Here is a 24,442-nt window from a genome sequence, read left to right on the forward strand (position 1 = left end):
TTCGCCAGTTAGCAGTCAGCACTGCTCTAGAGGTACCAAAACACTTGGCTACGCCACTACTTCCTACTTCCTGGACCAGCCATATCTCTGAGAGTAGCTTACAGCCAGGTATTAACTATACATTGTGTTACAATAAGTATGGTTGTAAAAAGTTCCTTACCCTAACATCATGAGCAGACTTCTTGGCATCCACCAGCAGCGTCTGAAACAGAATTTAAAAATCTATGATTTCCTGATAATAGATAGTAAATAAAGACTTATTTATCTTAATAACCTTTAATTTGATTTAAAGATGTCTTTCAACATAATGATTAGACTTTGAAGTTACATTGCAAGTAATTTCCTTAGTTGCTGGACAAGTTATAGATGACGTTAAAATGTTGTAACATAAAACTAAATCCATGTATGAAAATCCATAAACTAATTTTTACAAAACAATTTTTACTCTGGGGTTTATTTAGTAGACATTATGATATCTACCTTATCGAAACACCAAGATGAAAAAAATACTTGAATTGCTTATACTTTCAACAACCGGTAATTAACAATTTAAAATAAAATAGTCGTTAAAAACATATTTGTATAATAGTAACAGTCTTGAAATCTGCCTAACTACTCCCAAATTTCTTGGCGCTAAAAGATGATTAGGAATCTGGTTCCTTCCAGATTCAGGGACAGATATATATTCACACATGTTTCAGTGTCTCTTGGTTGTAAATAGACTTCAGTCTCGGCATTTCTATACTTAACTCCCACTCTTGTGGAGTGTGGGACATCCAAGTTGTCTCTTCAACTCCATTCTTAAATTAACAAATATTTTGAAACCAAAACTTGTAAATAAACACTGTCTTTTCGGAAAAATCATTTAAAACTTTTTATTCTATATCTGAAAGCTGGTACACCTAGCATTATAAGGTCATCAGAGTGGTAATTATACATGTTACAACCCAAATTCTTCAATCCAGCCTACTTCTTATGTTGTCAGGGAGCAAAGCTGCTTGTTTTGCTGGGTTGAAATCTAAGACATCCCATCACAAGTTTTTAGGAGAAAACCCATTGTGATTTATCTTTTATTTTTGACTGTAAGCCATTTTAATTTCACCCGAATGATTTTAAAAGTTTTTTTATAAGTTTGTATTAAGAAAAACTCACCAACAGATGTCGCCGCCTCTGGTCGTCATCGTCCATGTCCAACAACTCATCTATGTCCACCTCCACCTCTCTACTCTTGGAGTCTTTGTCCTGCAACAAAAAAATCAACTGTCAAAACTCTGTGTCATCAACTGTTAAACTCCCTCAACAACGGTCAAACTATACACAATCAGTCAAACTACTTCATTAACTCAATCATCAACCTTACCACCTCAAACTCTGTCAAAAACGGTCAAATAATAAGTCATTGTCATCAATCAGCTGTTAAACTAAACGTCATCATCTTTCAAACTACACTGTATTTCATTAAATTACACACTCTACCTCATCAACTTCTGTAAACTGTCAACAACTGTAAAATAATATGTCGTCAACAACTGTGTAATTTACATCAACTGTCACGCAATAATATGAGTAATCAGAACAAAACTTAATTCAACATCATGTCAAAACCAACAACCTTTGACTATGAGTAGAGCTAGACATCCCGTTCCTGTACTAAAAGTTGTATGCATAAATAAAAATAAAGATACTGTACTGTATTTGATTTGAACTAACGACATAGTACCTATGAAGGATACCTAAACATAAAAATGATGATACATAAACTTTTTAACCAAGGAAAACATTAGCATCTTTTATTTTACAACAAATAACGTCAACAAATAACGTAATAAGTCAATATCTTCTCGTTCGATACTGAGACTAGCATAAAGAAATACTTTGATAAATACGTTCCACAAAGGTATCAGGAACTGCGTTGATTGCCTGCGTTGTTGAGATGCAACACTGCCGACACTGTAGTCGAGAATTGCGTGCAAACTTATTGAAGGCTTTAAACAAATCAGGACTTCTAGCTCGAGAATAATTAATTTTTATGAGTTTATCATTTTACTACAGTAAATTGTGTGGTATGTTGGTATATTTCACGTTATAATACGCTGTTAAATAGGTGCTGATGTTAAACGTTCACTACGGAATATCAGCACCTACCTACCTATGCATGGATAGCAAGGTGGGAACTATCCATGCATTTAAGGATTTTAAGGTATTTTTCCTTCTTGTTGAGGCTTTATTAAAAAAGTCTATTTTTCAACGATTTAAATTATAAAAATCTTATACTTAATACATTACTTAATACTTTTCAATGAAATGGCGACCATACAAAGTAGGTATTTTAAGCCAAGTATGAATGGAGATTAGGATGAGTGGCGTGATCTTGTAGTCTTGTCAGTGACTAAGGCCGAGATATCCTTAGAAACAGCTGTTAATTAATAGCCCATGCAGCTAATGACAACTAACAAGGGACCTACAGTTTATATCCTTTTAGTTTTGTTAACTGAGATGATTATCAAACAATAATCTTCTTACATTTATCTGTTGCTGTATATATGTTAACGTATGCATCTATAGTTAAGAAAACAGAAAGAAACAGGGTACCATCGTGTAGGTTTTTCATCCGTTTAAACTTTCTTTTACGTTAGTTATTAGTAAAGAGGAAGAAACATTAAAAAATTGAAAAATAGCACGCACAATGCCAATCTTACACATTGCAAATAGCCGAAATAAAATATTTGTGCATAAGATTGAACATCCTCTGCGATTGAGGATAAGAAAATTAAAACTCAGCTGCGCGTACAATCAAACAAAGCCACAACACAACATGGTGTAGGAGGGGGAGCGGCACTAACAGCTGAGAACCTTTAAATATTAAATACCCAACAGCTGTGTTGGAGGAGGCATTTAAACGATGATCGGGGGAGGTTGTAGAACCAACGCAGCTGCCTGCCTAGATGTGCCTGAGGCTCGGCGTGTGGAGATTTCTCTTACAATGTATTCCTCTAGTTGTGATGCACGATTTTCTTGTTAATTTCATTTTTAAATAAACAGAGCGTAAGGACTGCCACACGATTGACTGTGCTACTTTTAGTGTACACTACCTAAAACCTACGTACAAGAGAAATATAGTTTTACATTTCAATTATTTAATTCACAAAACGATTTTTTACAGTCGAGGTTTTGGTTGAAGGCGATAAAAAGTCTAATGTTACCCTAAAACGAGTTACAGTTGCGTATGGTAATTGAAGATGCATGTCGTAAAGAGATATGAGGGTTTTGACGATCTGACGATAATTATAATTTAAGAAAGACATTGACGAACTTTTGTGCGTATTTTAAGTTGAGTAAAAAATGTAGGAGATTTTAAAATGGGTTGACTAAACCACTAAACAGTGTTGCGTCGTTGTTGGCTAAGATCAAGAGAAAATCGAGACCAACCTGTAAATACTATTCATCCCATCAGAAGTTCACGATAGGTACATATTTGAAATTATTTTAAGCAAAGATTGAACTTTAAAGCACATTTCATAACATACAATAGATTTATCCTTCAAACCCAATAATAGACAACAGTAACTCGCATGACTACTTATAAATCGCCAAACATAGATTTGTTTGATACACAAATCGAATGATGGACAAATACATTTTTCATTAGTTACGGTTCTAAACTTCGACCATACAGCAGTGGAGTTTGTCAGAAAATTGAAAAATAAAACTCCGCTTCTCATTTACATGATACCCGTGCAGCTCAAACACTCCAAGTGAGTGTGTATTTATAATTCATCTGGTCAGGATCGACCCGTCCACCTACAGAGTACGTCACTAGCTGTAGCTCACATCATGTGATGTAAGGTGGGACAAGAGTATCAAATATTCATCAATTGTATTCCAGGTTTGAAAATAGAACACAATAGGTTCCCACTTCGAAATACTGTAAAATGTACTAGTGGTTATACCATAGCTTCATCTATGGTTATACCATTGTTATACTGTGGCTACAAACCTCTCAAATCTTCATTGGGCCAAGTAGTAAGTTACGTGAAGTGCAATATAATATACCAATAAGTTTTTTTTTTATGTATTTATATGGAAATTGTTTAATATTGTGTCAGGAACAAAGTTTGACAGTTTAATTTTGATAGTGCGCAGTCTATAACCTATTTAAAACATAAGAAGAAGAATATTTTTAAAGGGCTGGCTTTGTTTATTGACAAAGGTCTTCATATATTCTGACATTGTAAAGTTTTCCCCATCGCCATTGCTTTTCTTTTAACTTAGAAGCTCTTTGACAGTACTGACTCACTGTCACATGATCTTCCTAAGGGATAACATAAATTTATAACGGAATCCACAACATGGGCGTATAAAACGTTATCAAAATTTCACATGATTAAAACTACTGAAAACGGTGTAATAGTGAGGGCAGAATTTTTTCCACCTATGCATGGTATGTTGCTAGACCTATATCAGTAAAATAAATTCCTAAACAAAGTAAAAATATATGCTAAAATATTAAAACAGTTGCTATATAATAACGAAACGTCAACAATAACGCTACAATGATTGTATCTACTGTATAACTATTTCCTCGTTAGCAGAAATAAGGTATTAGTTCAAAATTAAAATAGTAACAACTTGAAATTCTCAAGATAAACTTATATGCAATACAAATTCTATAATATTAGAAACTGTTTTGCGATACTAAACATCAAACAATCCTCTTAGAAAAATCATCAGACGCAAATGCTTTATCAATATCAGTGAATCGATAGACTGACAACTGACAACTTCATGTGATTGACGTTGACAAAACATCGCGTATGAAAAACGGCTCGCGATTTCTCTGAGTAAACGGTATAAAAGTATGAATGGATGAACGTCCATTATTCAGCTTACAAAGCAGCTGTCAGTGAAAAGAGACGTTCGAGTCTGTACTGAACAAACACTGCACCTTTACAAACAATATGGGTATAAAGATAAGCTGGAAGTTCTGCTGTATCAAGTTTTTCCTATCTCTACAGTTGAATCTCCTGTCCTACATACGTTACCCGGCCAACCTAATAGAGTTGACCCATTTAGTAAACGATCGCTTTTTGTTAACAAAAAGCGTTCAAATTGCATCAAATTACTAGCAATCAAAGGAAATGTTGTAAACACACATTTGCAGCGAATTTAAAATTTACCTCTTAATTATGTGTGTTGTACAGTTGTGTATTTTTACTTTGTACATACTAAACAATTATTTAACAAAGAATGTACAGATTTCTATTATAACAAAAGACATTAATAAGAAAAATATTCAACAGGTAAAGTTAAAATGAAATTACAACTTCAAAAACTGGCTATTATCATCTTATTTGATACGTTTGTAGTCGAATAAGCTATTTAGGCCTTACTTAAATTGGTACAACTAACAAGACTTTTAACTTAAGTAAATTTAGTTTTAGCTTCATCCACATTCATAAGTTTAACCACAGCTTTTGTTTCCTTAGTCAATGGTTTAACTATTAAAGTAATTCATTTGATTTAGTAACAAAGTATCGAGCTACCTACGTTACTCTGAAGATTGGAGATGAAACAATAGAAGCTGTAATATCAAGTTATGCATATCGCTAGCACGAGTAATATTGGGGCTATTTGGACGCCTGAGCCTGAGCACAGTAGCAAACAGTATCAGGTGTCTGGTGCTTCCTAGTCAATGATACCAGGCACATAAATGATGATTAACCACGTGTAGTGGAGGATAGTGAGCACATGTTTACCACACCTACACACTACGCATATTTTAGCGAAAACGAGTGAAGGATGGGTGTTTAATGAATTAGAATCCCGTGAGAAGACATATTTTTGATACTGTACTTACAGTACTAAGATCAGCTCGTTCTTTAGGATAACTCAAAAGCCCAATAATCTAGGATGGTTGGGTCCAGTTTCGAATCATTAAACAATCTTTTTTCTTTTCTGGTGATTGAACCAGTGACCTTGTGAATCGTATGTATATTTTACCACTCATCTACCCAGCTATCATACATACAGGATACAGAGTAGGCCTACACTGAAAAATACGGTACTTTGTACATAAATTGTGCTAAAAATATTCCCAATCACTCACTACTGCAAGACAAAGTTTCCTTTTCCTACAGTCACCTGACAAAGTGGGCACTCTTTATAGTACAGAAAGTTGCGATCAGCTGTTGCAGTGTTTTGTTTTCCATTTCGTTCAACACTTGGATTTAACCTAACCTAAAACGTGTTGTTTATCATTTGAAATACTAATTATTTCTAGGTGTTATAATAACTGTAGGAAATAGTATATTACGTTACTAGTCCTGAAAATAAGTGTTTACCGGACGAGTGTGGTCGTTCCCATGCGAGACGAAGTCGAGTACGGGATTACCATACGAGTCCGGTAAACACATTTTGGACGAGTTACGTACGATACGGTAGTTTACGCCATACTACTAAATCTCTACAAATCCTTATATATTACCACCAACTAAAGGACTAAAAATCACTAGTCATAACCTCTAAGCGAGGTTATGTTTTTGTCTACAACCAAACCACTCATTGCCACCCAAATACAGTATAATCAGCTGATTGGTGTCCGGTAAAACTCATTGCATAACAGTAGTACGCAATGAAACCCCATTTGATTAAGCTGGCGGCAAACAGCTGTTTTCTGGACTAAATACTTGCGTGGGAAGTTCGTTAAAACAGTGTAGTATGGCGTAAAATAAAATGTGTAACACGAGTGCAAATTGTCCACTATAGTTCGGCCGCTTAGAAAACGACCTGCGCGCTAATGCTAAACCAATACTGGAGGAGGTCGTTTTCTAAGCGGCCGACCTATAGTTACACAAATAATTATTGTGATTAGTATTTTTTGACAAATATTTTTACTCGTAATAGGAAAGCCCCCCTATTTTACGTGCGTATTTTCGGCGAATCTCGCAGAAAAAAGAAGTAGTGACGGATCTCGAATGGCAAAGTTCAACAGTGACTAAGTGACTGCACTTATATGGACTTGTAATTTGAAATGCGCCGAGTCGTGTACAGTAGAAGCAGCAGTATTGTTGTAGGAAGTGCCTTAACAGTTGCGTGTATAGAATGCAGTCAGGAATTGCTACCTCGATTGCACAACCCACAATAGGTGGCATCCTAATTGGTAGCTCATTAAGCTTCTTAGAACTGCCTTTACTTAAGTATTTTGCATAAGTAATTGTAAAGCATTTTCCCCCTTTGATTATTTTGGGTTTGTCTCTTTAAACTTTGCGTTACATTTCTAAGGCCCTTGTGAACGTAGCATAACAGGGAGTAGCTTGATTTAAAACGACAATAAAATAATGATAACGAAGTTCATAGCTACAGTAATGTTTGAATAAAACAACCTGTTAATTTCCCTGCTTTCTTCAGAAAAAAGTTAGTGTCTAGAAGCTAGAAAACTGTTTTAAACTATCAACGAACCTTTACTGTACTATACAAACCAGTAGACACATATTCAACTATCTCAAAGTTAAGCGGTATGGATCATAAACATAAACAAATGACGTTTTTGGCCCGAATCTTATACTAATAGCATTAACATTGTGGTTTAGACAGTTCCATTTAAACAATGTTAAATAATGTTTACTTTCGGGCCAAAAACGTCATTTGTTTTGTTTATGATCCATACCGGGCCTTTTCTAATATTCGTGGTACCTACCTATTCACAAATTTGCCTTATAAAAATCTAACAAAAGTGACATATAGTTAGGTCATATATTTTAACAAAGCATTTTTCTAATCCTTCCATATAAGATTGACGTTGCAGCAACAAAATATCATGTTTAAACATAAGAAATTAAATGTATAGAATTATTGAAACAGTTTAAGAAACAAAGGACAAAAAAATTGCATGTAACTGTTTCCAAAACCGCAATCATTATTTGCAAGCTCTTCAACATAAATTTTTTGGAGTATTGATTATAACTTTCAGTACAAGTACTATAATTTGTAATCTATAATTTTTTAACCCTCAAACCGCAATACAATTCTGTAAACTACTTCCAGCAACATTTTGCCTGAGTGTTTTGTCAGAGAATCGATTGAATGACAACTGACAACACTGTTGGAGTTGACAATGGGTGAGGTGAATAAAATGTAGTACATACTACATAGTTCGTACTACATAGTTCTAGCACTTGCTCAAATCGAAGTGAATAAGAATTAGCTAGAACTAGGTAGTAAGTACTAGGGGTTCCCTATGTGATGTAGTAAGTACTACCTGCCTAGTACGTACTACCCCCTAGTACCTACTAGAGTGATTCACTAATAAACAAGCCAAAACAGGCGCGCGGCGATAATCAGCTGTTTGTCGTTATTCCGTTGGTCATTCCTGACAGCGCCTGCAGTTGTATCAGACGTGTTGAGTGACTAGTAAGTAGCATTGCTACAAATTTGAGCGAATGGTGGTGTTTTGGCCTCTGGGGACATCAAAATGAAAAAGTAAATCGGTCCCAGGCCTAGGTCTTACCATGCCACCTACAGTAATAGCTACTTCCTTATAGGGAAATTCGCTAAAAAGAGAAAATAACAAAACGCAACAATCCTATCAAAGAAAAAAAATAAACAATTAATTTGCAATTTTACATAATTCCTAATATGCAATTAATGTTCAATCCTATTAAAAATATCGTTTATTTAAACACTTTGTTATTATATAATTAAATCTTATTTACGACCGATAAGAAGGTATTTTAATTTGTACTAAAAATAGCTCAACTTACCCGGATCACCAAAATAACAAAATAAAACATAAATTTTCTATCGAGATCTCAACTTCACCATTGCCAGGCAAAAACTCGTTGGTAAAAAAATCAACACTTTCATTCTCAAATCGCAGTAATTGCTTACAGTTACCAATATTTCTTCGTTCAAGGTATGTTTTCCTGTTACGGACTTGTAAAAACATCGCCATATTCGCAAACGACCAAACTGAAGCATGCCCTTGATCGTACTACATAAAAATGAAGTAACTACTACGCCGACTGGTTTTTATTCACCGAAAAAGCCTAGTAGATACTACTTTCCCTATGTGATGTAGTATGTACTAGGGGTAGTACGAACTAGCATTTTATTCACCTGCAAGTCGTAGTTTGTACTAGAGGCTAGTACCAACTAGCATGTTTATTCACCGAAAACCGAGTAAATACTTCAAAAAGAAGTACGTACTACCAAATACTACCTTTTATTCACCTCACCCAATACATCGCGTATGAAAGTCTTGCATTTGCGTTGTAAACGGTACAAAGGTACGAAGGCTGTTCATTATCCAACTTACAAAGGCGCTGTCGATGAAAGCAATGACTTCATCTTTACATAACAAGATGGGCACAAAGATAAGTCGGAAGTTGTGCTGCAAGCTACACGATGTATTCGCCACCTCCTCAACTGATACTTCTGTTCTACCAGTTACCAACTTTGGGATAACATCGAACGTAAAGTTGCTAGTCTGACCGTATTGCATTCTAAAAATCACAATCAAACGAATTTTGCTGAATCGAAGAGGGAATTAAATAAACTAGGATTGCTTTCAGAGCGGTGAAAGCCAGTTGAGCGGAGAAAACTTGATTTAATATTTGGGTAACTAACTAAATAAATAAAAAAAACAATATATTAATGCTTGTTTTATTGATTGAAATTTTAATAATTTACCTCTTGACTACATCTTGATGTGATTCAGATAGGCTACCTCTTGCAAAAGTAGATTAAATTACAGTAGTTGGGACTATGATAATAACATGGAAAACGGGTATTAAAGTAAAAATTGAGGAGGGAAATTTTACATTTAAACTCAACTGTACAAAAAAAAACAGTGGACTTCATTAATACCCTTGCAATCGGTAAAAAGTATTGAAGTATAAAAAAACAATAAGTATAAAAACATGAGGGGAAATTTAAAAGTCAACTGTGCATTATAAACATTAAATTTGTCTTCATTTTAACCCTTCCAATCGGTTGAATTGGTTTTAATATTGGCCTTAATAAAACATAACACGAAAAAGGTAGGCCTGTTTTAACTTTAAAACACAACCGTAAAATACTTTATACTCAAATTAATTGAAACACTTCTAAATGACTAAAATTATCAATTGTATTTTTATGTAAAACAAAAAACTTAAGAAGTGCTAAAAATACTATTGAACAATTAAACATGGCTGAAATGTAGGCATAATAATAACAAAAGTGAAAAGTAAACATCACATCAGCTGATTTATGTGAAAACATAATAATAATAGAAGGGAAGACATGCCAGAGACAATGTAGATTTGGTCTCCTATTACGTCATCTTATTTTGTCACAACGTTGGCCTTATCTAAACAACTCAAATTAATTAGCCTAATACAGAAATTTCTTTACTTTTTTTAGCGTATTCTTCGTTTTTATTGGGCGTTTAAAGTATATTTTTATTTATCCACGCTGTAATAATAATTATACGCCATAAACATATTATTTCGTTTATTAGTCACGAATACTCATAAACCCCGACCTACATTCCCCACATGCCTAAATTAGATCAGTGTTCAATCTGCGTTTTATTAATAAGTGTAATAACTTACAGTACCGTCGATGTAATTCAACATAATATAACATGTGATGTATTATCGGATTAAATATAGATTTCGATGCGGTTCGATATATCGCTTATTAAACCCTGATTTCTAAATTGGCTGTTTCTAATCAGCTGGCAACACAAATAGGTTCCCAAGAAAGTAGTCACTGGTCCGTATCCCTCCGCTCCTTGTTTATGCTCCGCGCATTGAGAAAGTAGTTCCGTATATTTTCTCGATTTTCAGTGAATTCCACGCCTTAAAAAAATGTTTTAACAACATTTTCCTGTTTATTAAAATCATAGGAATGGTTTAAGAACGTTTAAAAGAAAAGTCTAGAAAGTTCAGAAATACCTCATGGGTGCTCTTGTTTACATTTTTCTTGTAAACAAAAAACTGTCATATGGCTACTTTAGTCCCATAAGCCTAATGTTAAAAATTGGAAATTTTAAGTTCGTTTTAAATTGCATTAGCGTTATCTAATTGAAATTTGTCTGTTTAAAAACCATCTCACCATTAGTCTAAGTAATTTTGTTAAGTTTGGCTGAAATGCATTCAGCCGTTATTGAGTGATGTTTCTCTATTTGTTGCATTGAAGTTGATCCAAAAGAGCTACGCTCAATTAAACTCGCATGGCACATTCTTTACAGATCTTTAATGTGGAATATTTATTTGTTATACTATTGAAGTATGCGTGACAAATTGCATGACACAAAAACCATAAAACGGAAATGGCATGGATCATAAATATAAACAAATGATGTCACTGGCCCGAAATTAATTTTTGCTGATTCCTCAAATTATTTCTTCACATAACCAAAGTTGTACTTGTGCATTACTGTTGCATTACTGTTGGTGTGCATTATTATTGTAGTGAATAATAGGGTATAGTAGCAATCAGCCAGTAGCAATAGGGTATAGTGTGGGGAAAAATTGCGTTCGTACCACGGACACTGACCGAAATGGTTTTGCTGCTCTCGATCGTTTAAGTTCTCGACTTCGTCTCGACCTTAAAAACAATCTCGAGCCAGCAAAACCTAATTTTTTGCCCTAGGTACGAAATATACTATTGCATAGAACTGTAAAAAACGTTCAAAACAGATGTTAAAGTTTTAGTAGATAGTCTTTCCATTCTAAACTCACCTTATATTTAATTTTAGTTTAAAATAAGCATTTAGTGTGCGTCATTGAGTTAAATTATGGATTATATTGGCAATCCAACATGATTATTTAATTGCAACGTATCAAATTATCTAAATTATTTAAAAGAGTAGAGGTGAAACAATAGAAGCCACAGTGGCAAGTGGGGCATATCGATAAGCATGACTAGACATCCAACCAGCTATCTGTCACCTGGAAATCCGAGCAGATACAATACAGTAGGAGTAGGGAACAATATCGGGGATCTTGTCTCCACGGGCTATAGGGTACTTACTAGGTATACAAAGCAGTTGTCTGTTTGCGATACAGTATTGAGCGGAGCTAGCATATTAATCTAATATTCATTCCAAAGTCAATGATGAATCTAGTTCACGTAAATGAGATATCCCCTTACCGTATCCTAAGTCAATGCTTCGTCTGAATCTTGTAAATGAGATCTCTACTTGCAATCAACGTTCTGGCTCACGTAAATCTACTTTCAGTATCCAAAGTCAATGGTAAATTTGGTTAACATAAATGGAATGGCAATTCTGAGTATCTAAAGTCAATGGAGTATTAGCCTAATTCGGCAACCCTAATTGGTTATTTATTTTGTAGTAAATTATGCTCAACTATATTAATCTTCCTCTTCTTCTTCTTTCCTTTTGTTCTGTATTTGTAATGTGCTAGTTTAGATGATTCGTTGGCTAACAAATGTTACGACTTTTTTATTTACCTTTTTATTGTTATTTTGCAAAAAATAATCTCATGGCGAACAAACACATAAGGTCCACGTGTTAAATTTCTAAAAATTCAAATTCACGTAGAGAAACCCCCTTTAGTCCAATTTGTACAATTTCAGATTTATACCTTCCCATAGACGGTTGTACTAGTGTGCCAAATTTCACGAGGATCGCTTTAGCCGTTCAGGAGGAGTGTAGTTAAGAGCTTCGCTCACTCCGCAAAAAATAAAAATTTATAAAATATTTTTGGAAATTAAATTCAATTATATTTATTTAATCGGAGAAAGAATGCATATTGATACTTGGCGTTAGCAACAAGGCTGCTGAAGACTCGATTTTATTCAAATGCAAAATTTTAAGTTAGAAAGGAAACTAAACGCTCGAAATCACGGAACTTGGAGTCTAAGCCAGAAGTACTCGTTCTGAATGATAATTAGTGTGGAAAAAGGACAGGTCCATTGAAGGGTAGCCTACTTACACTTAATTAGTAAATAAACTTAACAATGATAAAAAATACAGAAGGATACTTGGCAAGAACATTGAATTCAGGGCTGAATATAAGGATGCTGAAGCACATACTTAGTAGGTACGTAGTAATAAGTGTAGGAAGAATTCACGAATTCATTAAGTTGTAGAAGATAGTAAACGATAAACAGATCCTGCAAGTAACAATGACTATTTAAAAAAAAAACCCATTGTTGGATTAGTATTTTTGTAAGAACTCCAGCCACCAGACAATCCCGTTAAGATACGTCCGCATATTCCAGTTGAATAGGTTTCTAGTGTTAGTAGTTGTGTCTGGGTTTTGATTGGTGTAAATTACAAGTGGGCAGAACTCAGGAGTTGTGTGTTGTGTTTTGTCTGTCAGGTCGGTGGCAAGTTGCCATTCATCTTAATGTTAACTTCATCATAATTATGCCTGCTCTTTGTAATCATAACATCTACAACCAAATTTAATTTTCTGGTGCTGACGCAAACGTAACGAGGAAATAATTGTAAAACAATAAACAATGACTGATGAAAACATTTGAAATAACCTAATGAAAAGGATTATTTTAAATCGTAAAGCATTTTTGGCCTTGTCATTAAATATTCATATTCATGTCACCCGTTGAGTGATATGATTTTTATCTTTATGAAGTACAGCTGTATATTTTGCAGGGCCCATTTACTGTAAGGCCTGTTATAGAGGTACAATTAAGTTTTAAGAATTCTACCGAAATATGTTTTATCTGGATCAATTCGAGGACCTTATTATTATTGAGCGGTCATTATAATCAATCAGCTGTTGCTGTCAAATTAATTCCAAGAGTAGCATGTGGATCAATTCGGTGTATCATCTCACTGTTGAACAGATGATGACAAAATGGCCGACATGTGTTTGACATACGTCACCGGGAGAAACTGCACAAACCCTACAGTGTAGGACCTTGAATGATGAATGAGTCATGAGTTGTAGTTATACCTCTTTGTATCCGGCTCCGATTGAGCAATGCCTTACGGAGAAATTGTATCGACGAGATACTGTAGTAAATGTATATCGTGTTTGGCCACTTTTAAATGATACCTCTTTGTAGGAGTACACAACGTCATCATAGCTGAAAATATGTAACGAAACTAAATTGTTCTGATATGAAGTTAAATATGGTATAACAAAAACATTACTCATAGAATGTATAAATTTTACACGTTATTAAATCATTTGAACATTTTTGCATTCATCTAATTGAGGATGTAGAAATAAATTAATTCGACGATCCCAAATGTGTTGTTAGAAAATGGTTGTTTAGGCTATTAGCGAATTTCGCTATAGGGAAGTAGCTATTACCGTAGGTCTCATGGTAAGACCTAGGCCCGGGACCGATTTACTTTTTCATTTTGATGTCCCCAGAGGCCAAAAACACCATTCGTTCAAATTTTTATATATCTATATATAGATATATATATATATATATATATATATGTGTGTCCATCCGCACGATAACTTGAGTAATTTTTGTCCGATTTTGATAAAATTTGGTTTGAAGGTGTAAGGCGGGATAAACTCGAACGAGTTCGCGAACCAGCATGATCGGACTATGGGAACGGGGGTTTACGGGGGGTTTTATGGAGTAAAAATAGGTTTTTCCCATTTTTGACCCAAAAAAAATAAAATTTTGCAAAATCTTTTCAAACCATTTTGTTGAGCTTAAAAAAACAAATAATTTAGTATATTGAAGTGTTACTATGCGCCTAATGGTTACGGAGAAAATTCCAAAAAAATGTAAATTTAAAATTCCCATGTTATTCTTATGGAGAATGAGTAAACTGTTGTAGTTTGCTTGTTTATGAACATATTTTGATCAAATTTGGAAAATGTTTTTATTTCTTACTAACTATTAACATTTTACAAAAAAAAGCTTTACCCTCCCTGATGCAGCAAACCTAAGTACCTGTTAAAATAATTCTATTTAAATAGGAAATAAATGTTAAATTTTTAAGTAGACATTTTAGTGTAAATCCAATCAGACATATGGAAATTCGCTCAGTCTGCAGGTTTGCTGCGGCGGGGGTATTTTTTTAACCATTACCATAGTTGGCATTAAAATTGTTTTACACATAGCATATATTTTTAACTCAAGGCCAGTATCCTATGGATGGATTATTGGCTGTAACACAATTTTATTTTGGAATGTGCCATTAGGAAAAGTGTTTGATGTAAAATTCCAATAAATATAAAGTCACTGCACTCTTGATTATTAAACTAAATAATGCAATTAATTGTTGCATTAACGTTACACTCAGCATCGAGTAAAGAATTAATATCAGGTTCGAATACTTACATCGTTGTAGAGAAAATCTAACTTTGACCAAGCCTTGTTATATTTAAAGTTTGTAGTTTGGATGATTCTACAAAACGAAGGGATTTTTAAAACTTAATCCGCGTGGAAATATCAATTCCAAAAAATACAAAGGAACATCAGAGCATGCACTTACTGGAATTAAATTTTGTCGTGTCTCAAAGCTTAGATTCACAATGACAAGTTTGTTTCGTTAAAAGTATTTTATGTCAAATAATCTATTTTTGGAAATCTGCACTAAAAGTTCTCATCAAACTCAACTTGGAGTAGATAAGAAAAGTGACCGATGACTGACGTGATACATTTCTTGCGTTTGTCGCCTGTCTCTCTGTTTCTGGAGATCAATCGGACAGTTTCAATCTTTCACGTCAAGTTCACTGACTCTTGCGTGAGCAGGGTCATTTAGAGACAACTTTCTTTGATGAAAAATAGACGAAAAATCGAAAAAAATGTCTGTTACACAATGAAAGTCAAACATGTTAGATTTAAGGTAGGTAGTTGTGAAAGTGCATTTACAGACGAATATCGAAACGAAGCATGATACAAATTATGTTTCCATGTTGGATTTTTATTCATATAAATTCAACGATGTTAAACTACACTAACAAAAAAAAAAATGTTTTAAGTAGGTAACTATTTGAATACCCTGTTATTATAGCCAAAGAGTAGACACAACTGCAGACAGTAAATGAACGAACAATAAGGCAATACTGTAATAGGTTTTTACTTACCGGTCAAATAGTTCAACGATTAATATTGCTCATCAGCTTCATACCCTATTATTGTCTTAACAATACAGTCAAGGGGCCAGAAACATGAATTTTGAAAAATAAGAGGCAATATTTAGACGAAATAAGCACACTGAACAGAAACCGAAGATTACTAACTTTCCTATACGGATAGTTAACTATCCTAGTTAACTATAGGAGGCGTTAACTATCCTATAGATTTACAACAAGAGAAGTCAACTCGCTGTTCAAAAGTTTACACACTTATATAAATATGAGCAAACCAAACTCCAACTGAGCACAGGGAACAGTGACGAGATTGTAAAAAACAACTTGCAAACACAAAATTGAAAACTCTTGCCTACCCTCGTTCCGAGCACTTGTATAATTCTTAGCCAACTAAAATGCACTGCCTAATTTTGTTTTATGTTTTGAGACTAACTATTTTAGATCTCTTAGCCACCCTGGCCGAAAAAGTAGTCCATTATTTGCAAAAAATATAAATTTCTCTAATCCTTCGAATACGTAATTTTGTCCAGTTTGTGTTCAGAAAAAAATGCTCCAGTATGAATGAGACTGCTATATGTAGCATGGGAGAATGTGTGGGTAGTGTTCGTTCACCTTTCCTCAGCCTTCCTGCCTGACTCACACGAGACGGCTGACGGCTGATAGATAAGATCGTGCGAACAATGTCCTGTCCGACGCCGAGGGGAGTGAGTCATCTACAAGCACTGTAAACTGAGCTGCCAGTGACCTTAGACCAAGATTGACTCATGAGAAAGTGTCTTGCCTGGAAAATCTTTGCTTAAGAAATTTGAAACTGTATGATACTGTAATTGGTCCTTACCTTTGGCAATGAAAATGAAGTAGGCGTCTTAAATTTGAATTGAGGATATTTTCGTGTGTTAACGTTTAGTAGGGGACGGTCCAATCCATGGTTATGTTACCGTTGACCTATTGAAAGACAGCATCATAGACAGCCCAGGGAAGGAATCATCATAACACTTTGGATGAGCCTTTTTTAGCGTGTGTACTAATGTATATATACTATGTTTTATTTTTTGCTTTTAGTTTATTAGATAATATTTCGATATTCCTTTCATTCGGTTGTTACATCCATCTGACCTTTATTTGTTTGTGTAGCGTAGTTTTAGTAAAATATAATGTCATTGCTCAAAGTTCTAACCATTCATACAAACCTTTAAATAGATGACCAACAATATGTAAGGTAGGCTAGGATACTGTAAATGAAACAACACGATTTGACGATATCAGATATTTTAAACGTTTGTATTCAGCCAAACGCAATACAAGTAATATTACGAAAATAGAAAACTTGATTACTACGAAAACTTCAAGCACGGCTTTCACGTCTCGGCGTTTGCAGAGAACGTACATTACTCGAGTCCCAAATTGCGGCCCCAAAACTAAAATTGCCGGGAATTAACGAAACTATCAGCTTTTACTCTTTCCCAAAACTGCTTACAATTAGACGTCAGTGTACACAATCAGCTTATTTGCCGATTAAGGCGTTCTTTAATCAAAACTTTCGACTTTCTAATGTAAACACGGGGGTGCTACAGTCCCGGAAACACGGTCGAGGGACCTCCACAACGCCACTTCCGGTATGTCACATCACAGTCACATGAGCATGGCCAGTGACTGCCCTACGTTACTGCAGATTTAATGTCAGATGTTGTACGGGAAGCACTAAAAGACATCACACGATTCGTCCTAAGGAATGCTTGTTTAGGCTCGGTACATTGTGGGTCTTAACTATATACCACAATAGTCAACACTAAGGGTAAACTTAGAACCTGATCGGTGAAGCACACGCACAAGTGACTATTTTTTGTCCCATACCTTCATATTCTCAGGCGCTAGGCACTTGCCCGCAACCCCACAACCGTTTTAAACATTACTTCAGGATAGGCATAGAGGAGCGCGGCATTACTGTATCCATGGTGGAAGACTGTATCACTTGGTCATACATAAAGTGGTGATAGACGCGATTTGAACCTCAGCCTTTCTGCCTAAGTGTAAAAGGTATATAACGAGAGATTAGCATCTGGTGTGGTCACAAACAACTTAAATAACTCATTTATTTCCGAAGCACCAGACTACAAAAAGTCTAACAGCTAAGGGTATCTTCCTTGATCAAGTTTATTTGATTATTCATATCCTGAATATGACTTTGGCCTACAAAATGCAAGCTGGGAATTTTCTATTCAGAGGAGGATATCGGGTACGTTACTTACATAGAGACAGTAAGCCAACCTTATTGGCAATATAAGCCCAGTAACAGTACCTCCCGGATTTTACACTCACATCCAGTGATATTCCCTTTCGGTATTCGACGTGATGACAATTTTGATTTCACACTCACATAATCGAGTATTGATTGCAGTAAATCAAATATTGCATACAACTAGCAATAAATTAAATATTTATCTAGACTACAATGGTGCATGAAGCTATACGTTAACGAACCACAAGTCAAAACTAATCACCGTTCCCAAAGTAATTTAATACTTAATGAACACTTCATAGTCGAGTACCGGTATCCGATTGTGAACGTGGGAGTGAAGTGGTGAAGTGTGAGATAGGAAGTGTGTTGAGGTGTGCGTATAGTCCGGTAGTTATGTGAAAAGTGTTAGCTTGGTAATCCCCTTCCACACGCCACACTCAGCACTCTGTTGAGAAATTGAAGAACTACGTACGGTACCAGTAGCCTAACTGTGAAGAATTTGTAAGACTAATTTAGTTTTTGTTCAGGGTAAATCATAACCTACAGATAATGAAGTACAAACGTTCGTAAACACATTTAATGAGGAAAGTTGTTTTATCCTCTTTGAATGGAGTGAATGATAATATGATGACAAAGCTAACAATTATTAATTATGAAAAGTAAATGTCTGGGCATCCGATTAATTACACTAGTTTTTTTTTTTTTTTTTTTTTTTTTTTTATCTGAAGGTGGCTCCATATGGGATCGAAATGGGACAACAGGTATACAGAGCATGCGGCTCTTTATTTATCCGACATCCATAGATCCATATTATACACTAGCGGCGGGATACACCACTCTAAGAACCACTTTACGCACCACCAGAGCAAATATTTACCAACCATAAACACCCAACCATGGATGAGAGAAATTGGACAATACATAAACCTGAAAATAAATCCAAATGTCTGTTATATAGTTTGGGAAACATTATAAATACTGGGTGTAGACCAATCCCTCTTCTGTTCGGATAGTGGATGACAGAATGTAGAACTAGACACAACAATGGTTTCATATTCGAAATCTATACTTATTTAATACGCAAGCAGGATTTTTGTGACAATTACTCCTCCGAAACTACTGAACCGATTGTCATGTTTTTGGTGTCATTGGAAAGAGCGTAGCGTGAAGTTGTGCAGGAAACTTTCTTTTTATGGAAATAATGAGAGAGTGAGGCCCTGGAGCTCTTTAAAGTTTCGTATTTCTCCATAAGATTAACATTGGAAACAAAAATTGTTATGATACTCCAGCTGTTGTCAGAAATCAAAAGTGAGAAGAAGAGCATAGGTTAATCCTAAACAGTCAATAAGTTTGCTAATATAGTATTATAACAGTTTGCAACAAATATTTACTTAGCAATTGCTCGAATTCGAGCAACAGGGACACTAGTTAAATTAATTACACAAATTATGCATATCTTACGTATTTTGCAACTATGTAAAAAACAAAGATTAAGTTTTAGAAGTGATATCCCTAGTAGTTGCGGCCATGACCAAAAAACATTAAGTGTGTTAACCACCGTTATGTGAAGATGTACAATGGACTACACACGCACACAACGCATGCGCTTACAATTAAAGAGAAACCCGTTCTCCGTGCGATCCCACGTATTTTCACACCTCCTCTCCAACAAAATATCACTTTCCACACTAACTTGTGCACTGTAGAATTGTTTTGGCAACTGACAGCTAGCTCAGAGTGAATAACCTATCGCCAAACACAACTAGTGCAACGTGCAATGTGGAACGTTCACAGTAGCAAATATTCCAACGTTATTAGGTGACATGCAGCTCCTTCCTTTGTTTTATAAATTTCTAATTATTGAAGCTGAGAAGTAAAACTCCTGTCAGATCAATCAGGTGATTGTGAAGAATCTTACACAAGCACAACACAAATAAATAACTTCTTGATCAGCATTGTACGTGTTATTAAATTTACGGAAAGTAAATGAAAGATACGTCTTATAACACTTAAAACATATATACGCTTATACTGTTACTCACAAGACGTTAAATATACAAAAAAGGTGGTAAGTGGTGATCGAATTCGATTGGACACTCCAATAATAGGCGAAAGCGTAAATATATGTTTTAAGTGTTATAAGACGTATCTTTAATTTACTTTCCGTACAAGACAAATAGAGAAATTTCCGTGCTTTAACTAGCATAGCTTGACTCCACTTACGAAACATTGGTGGATTGGTAACGACAGCAGCGATGTTTCTACAAATCTTCCTCGTTTATCTTATTGAATAAATAAACAGAAACCACTAGGTAATACATATTTGAAAGTAGGTCAACAAGTTTGTCCACTTACTAATGATTTGGATAGAATCTAATAATTATACTATCCACAATCAGCTTACATTTTACTCAAAGTCAGAAAGCACAGTTGCGAAGCTGTAAGTAGGCTAATTGTAATAATAAAAGCAAATTAAATATTAGCCAAATTGACGCCGACGGCAAAAAAGACGATTTCAACAAAAATTAACAGCTTCAATAAAGGATGGAATGCGAAGGTCGAGCAATTGTTAATATTGACTCTTCCATTCAAAACGTTTCTCCGAGAGCTCTTCATTAAAATATTCCGCTCCAAATGAGACCGACGTCGGCCCTCAGGTACGCAGATTATGTTTTGCTTCAGTAAAAATATCATCCGACGAACTAATTGTGATTTATAATATAATTTCAATTATTAACGAGTTTATCAGCGCATTAGCCGTGTGTATGGACTTAACAATATGCTAAAATAGTCTATGATGTTAGGTTGAAAATACCCTTTCCATTACAAGGGTTCCATTATTTAAGGATTTCAAATAGGGTCTTGCAATGGTTCCCGCATTTCTAAAAAAAATGTCTGGAAAAAGGGATGAGGTAATTCTTACGAGGTAAGTAATGAAATAAACAATACGTAATCCATACACAACATGACCACACCAAAACGGAAAACAAAATAAAACTTAAATCAAATTTAATACGATATAATGATGGTAATTAACTAAAAAATAACACTACGATTGGCACTGGTTTTGAATAGTAGAACAATGTTAGTTATGCAACCGAAAATCCTACTAGGCCTTCTGCAACATATTTTAAATACTTTCTCACAATTGAGCATTGTTAAAGAAATACGTATCTCCTACAAAAAACTTTTAGTATACTTTTTGGTCGCCAGAATTTAAGCTACCATTCAAACTCCTTAACTATAAACATTAGCTACAGTACATTATGAAAATGAAATGGTTAAAATAGAAAGCATTATACCACAAGAATAGATAATTACGTCGGCGACACCCTAACGTTTGAGTTTAATGGAACATCTGAACAAAATAATAGTGATGTATGGATGACAGTGGTTACTGGTCCAAGGTCATTTACTAAAATATCAATGATGAAAGATTAACTAAAAGATTAATGATCATAGCTAGTACAATATCCATCGCAAATTTAAGATTATCTTTTAAGTGTACCATATGCTGATAATATTACGGCAAAGAACTCAACATCTGACACAAAATACCAAAGAATCGTTATCAAAGGCCCCAAAGCAACCGTCACGTTTACTTTAGTGATATCTGATAAGGAGCCGGCGCCGGGAAACGCTTATTGAATGTTTAAGGGCCACAATGATGTTAGGGAGGGGAACAATAGACGCTTCGATCCACACCAAAGGCCACATAAAACCCAATCGAGTAGTCAATGTGGATTTAGACTCTTGGTTTATAAAAGCGGGTTTTAAGTAAGAAATAAACGTTTTATTTTATCGTGTCGAAAAAGTGTTACTTTCTGAATGAAGTTAATGAGTTCTTGTCCTAAACAGCACTAAGTTCTGAGTACTTCTTTATGTACTTTAAATTTGGTATTGATGAAAATTTATGTTTTTCTTTACATTTTGAAGAGTCATAAAGTACAATATACAGACTAATTGAACTTTGTTTGAATTCTTGTCCAATTATATGGATTTTGGATGCAAAAAGAGTCAAATATGTCCACTAGATGAATAAACTCACGGTAAAATTTTGAAAAGTTTCCTAACCTTTATCTGTTAGTTCACTCACTTGTCACTAAAATTGTCAATTTACCAAAAAATATGTTGCATTCTAGAATTTGACCTTACACCGAGCACGTTTTCCTTCTTTTTCTTTTAAAAATTAAAGTATAGCAACTAATTTAGCCAAAATAAAAAAATGTTAATTTTAAACTTAAGGATTTCGTCATATTGCATCAGATTTGGCAGGAATCTTCCTAAAATAAGAAATGAGTTTGCAAAATACCAGATCTAGTACATTATAAATCAATGTTCAATATACTCATTATGACATTAGATTACGTATTATTTTTTACCACGGAATTAAAACCCGCAACAGAAGACTTAACGCAGAGTATCTCAGCCACGGTCGCACTGCGATAGTTTCGGTGGTCGCTTCTCTAGTCGCTCTCTCGCTCTGTCGACCAACCAAGACATCCAACCGCTCTCTACCTGGACTCTGTATCTGTCCCTTTCTGCTCTGCGGAAACTGTATACGACAAATGTGAGTGATATTGTGACCAACACCGTGAGTTCTACACATCCGGTCTTGGAGACGAGATTTCACAAAATACGAGCGTAAATTGTTGCGTGTCGGAGATAAACTGATAAAACCCACACTTGAAACTTGTTACCATACTACCGTAGAAGATTCTGAAGTGGGTAGTTCTCCTATACATGTTATCAATGAGAGGTTGACAGATGATCAATGAAGTGTTGTTGGAATTATGATAAAACTAGAAATTACTAGTAAGGATCACTCTATAAGGGACTGTTGACGTAAAACACTTGAATCGTGATTTTCTATCTTATGAATGGAGTGAATTAGTGTATCTCGAGCCAAGTAGGTTTTAATTATGTTTTGCGACATGTACTAAAATCGTCGATGATTGGCACTTGATTGTCAAAAATGACTTAAAAATGGTAAAATAATTATTGATTGACCAACCACGACGACGCCGACGCACCATAGCACTTTGTATCAGTTATAAGTGATTTGATATTATATAAGTTCTGATATGGGAGTTTGACTGGATACAGTGCTCGCCTAGTAATAGATAAGGAGGACCCTGAGAAAAGTCTGAATCTTTTGATGATTCGGAACTAGACTTTGCTATCCCTGATGGGCTTTTAAAAAACGGCTTTGGACAAACACGAGCTGATCTTAGTCAGTAACAATGCTACAAAACCTACTCCACTCTACTTACAAACTGCATTCACATGCAGATTCACATGTATCCAAGTTTTAGCTCTTTTAAATATTGTTTGTTTCATTCATAGACGAATGGTCTACTTCAGTTTTAGTTCTACTAGTGTCCCCGAATGATGGGCCTTCGTCCACCCACGTAGTGCAAATTTGAGACAACCCGTCAGACAGTCTATTCACATCTGAGACCTCGCTGCCTTTGTTAGCCGGATCACGACGTTTGTGTTCAATGTCGGGGACCGTGACAGTTGCGTCAGCTGATTGTATCACAATCGCTATCAGTTTGCTCAACGCCGCGCGGAGGTCGACCTGTAAATGCCTCGGAGGACAGGTCAACGCCGATACAGCGCTGATCAACCCAAGATTTCATCAAACAACATCCTTGATTCAGTTTACTACAAGCGGTAGCAAATTTGATCAGATTTTTTGAGTTTTAACAGAATTTCCCCGCACAATCACACTTAATTTGTTCAAATTTTTGTTGGTCGAAAAAGCGTCGGACTAGCAAATACTTCAGAGTACACCGGCAAAGCGTCACTGCCAAATCTAGCCACGGGCCACGCACCGTCATTGCGCAAAGCGGTATTTCTTCAAGTTTAGAAAATACTTCAAGTTGAACTTTAATATCTCCCTTGATTATCGGGTTAGGTTACATTCCACCTTCCGCCTTATTACCCGGCTACCTGGGGTAGCGTTGGCGCAATCCTGGTGCGTGCCAGGCTGACCCTTTTTAACCAACCCTCACATAACTGGCGCAATCCCGGTCTACCCTCATACAGCGCTCATTGACTGCACATGTAATGAGTTAATTCCTAATTTTAGGTTATGTTTGGGATCGCATTTTGGTGGCAACATTGACTTTTGATCAAGTAAGACTTCTCGTCTATT

At 35.2% G+C, this 24,442-nt stretch overlaps 1 protein-coding gene across 2 annotated transcripts in view; it reads right to left on the reverse strand.

Annotated features, from left to right (window-relative positions):
• The window catches only part of LOC128987462 (protein phosphatase 1 regulatory subunit 14C), a 57,185-nt gene that overhangs the window by 2,663 nt on the left and 30,080 nt on the right, over positions 1-24,442 (reverse strand). For both annotated transcript variants that reach the window (XM_054408317.1, XM_054408318.1), the window contains exons 3-4: positions 1,153-1,242; positions 161-202 (exon numbers count right to left, since the gene is read on the reverse strand). In XM_054408317.1, coding sequence (XP_054264292.1) covers positions 161-202; positions 1,153-1,242 — 132 coding nt within the window. The remainder of the gene's footprint in view (positions 1-160; positions 203-1,152; positions 1,243-24,442) is intronic.

Source organism: Macrosteles quadrilineatus, unplaced genomic scaffold (genome assembly GCF_028750875.1).
Source record: "Macrosteles quadrilineatus isolate MER2022 unplaced genomic scaffold, UCM_ALF_1.0 Scaffold_2__2_contigs__length_208266976, whole genome shotgun sequence".
Lineage (NCBI taxonomy): Eukaryota > Metazoa > Arthropoda > Insecta > Hemiptera > Cicadellidae > Macrosteles > Macrosteles quadrilineatus.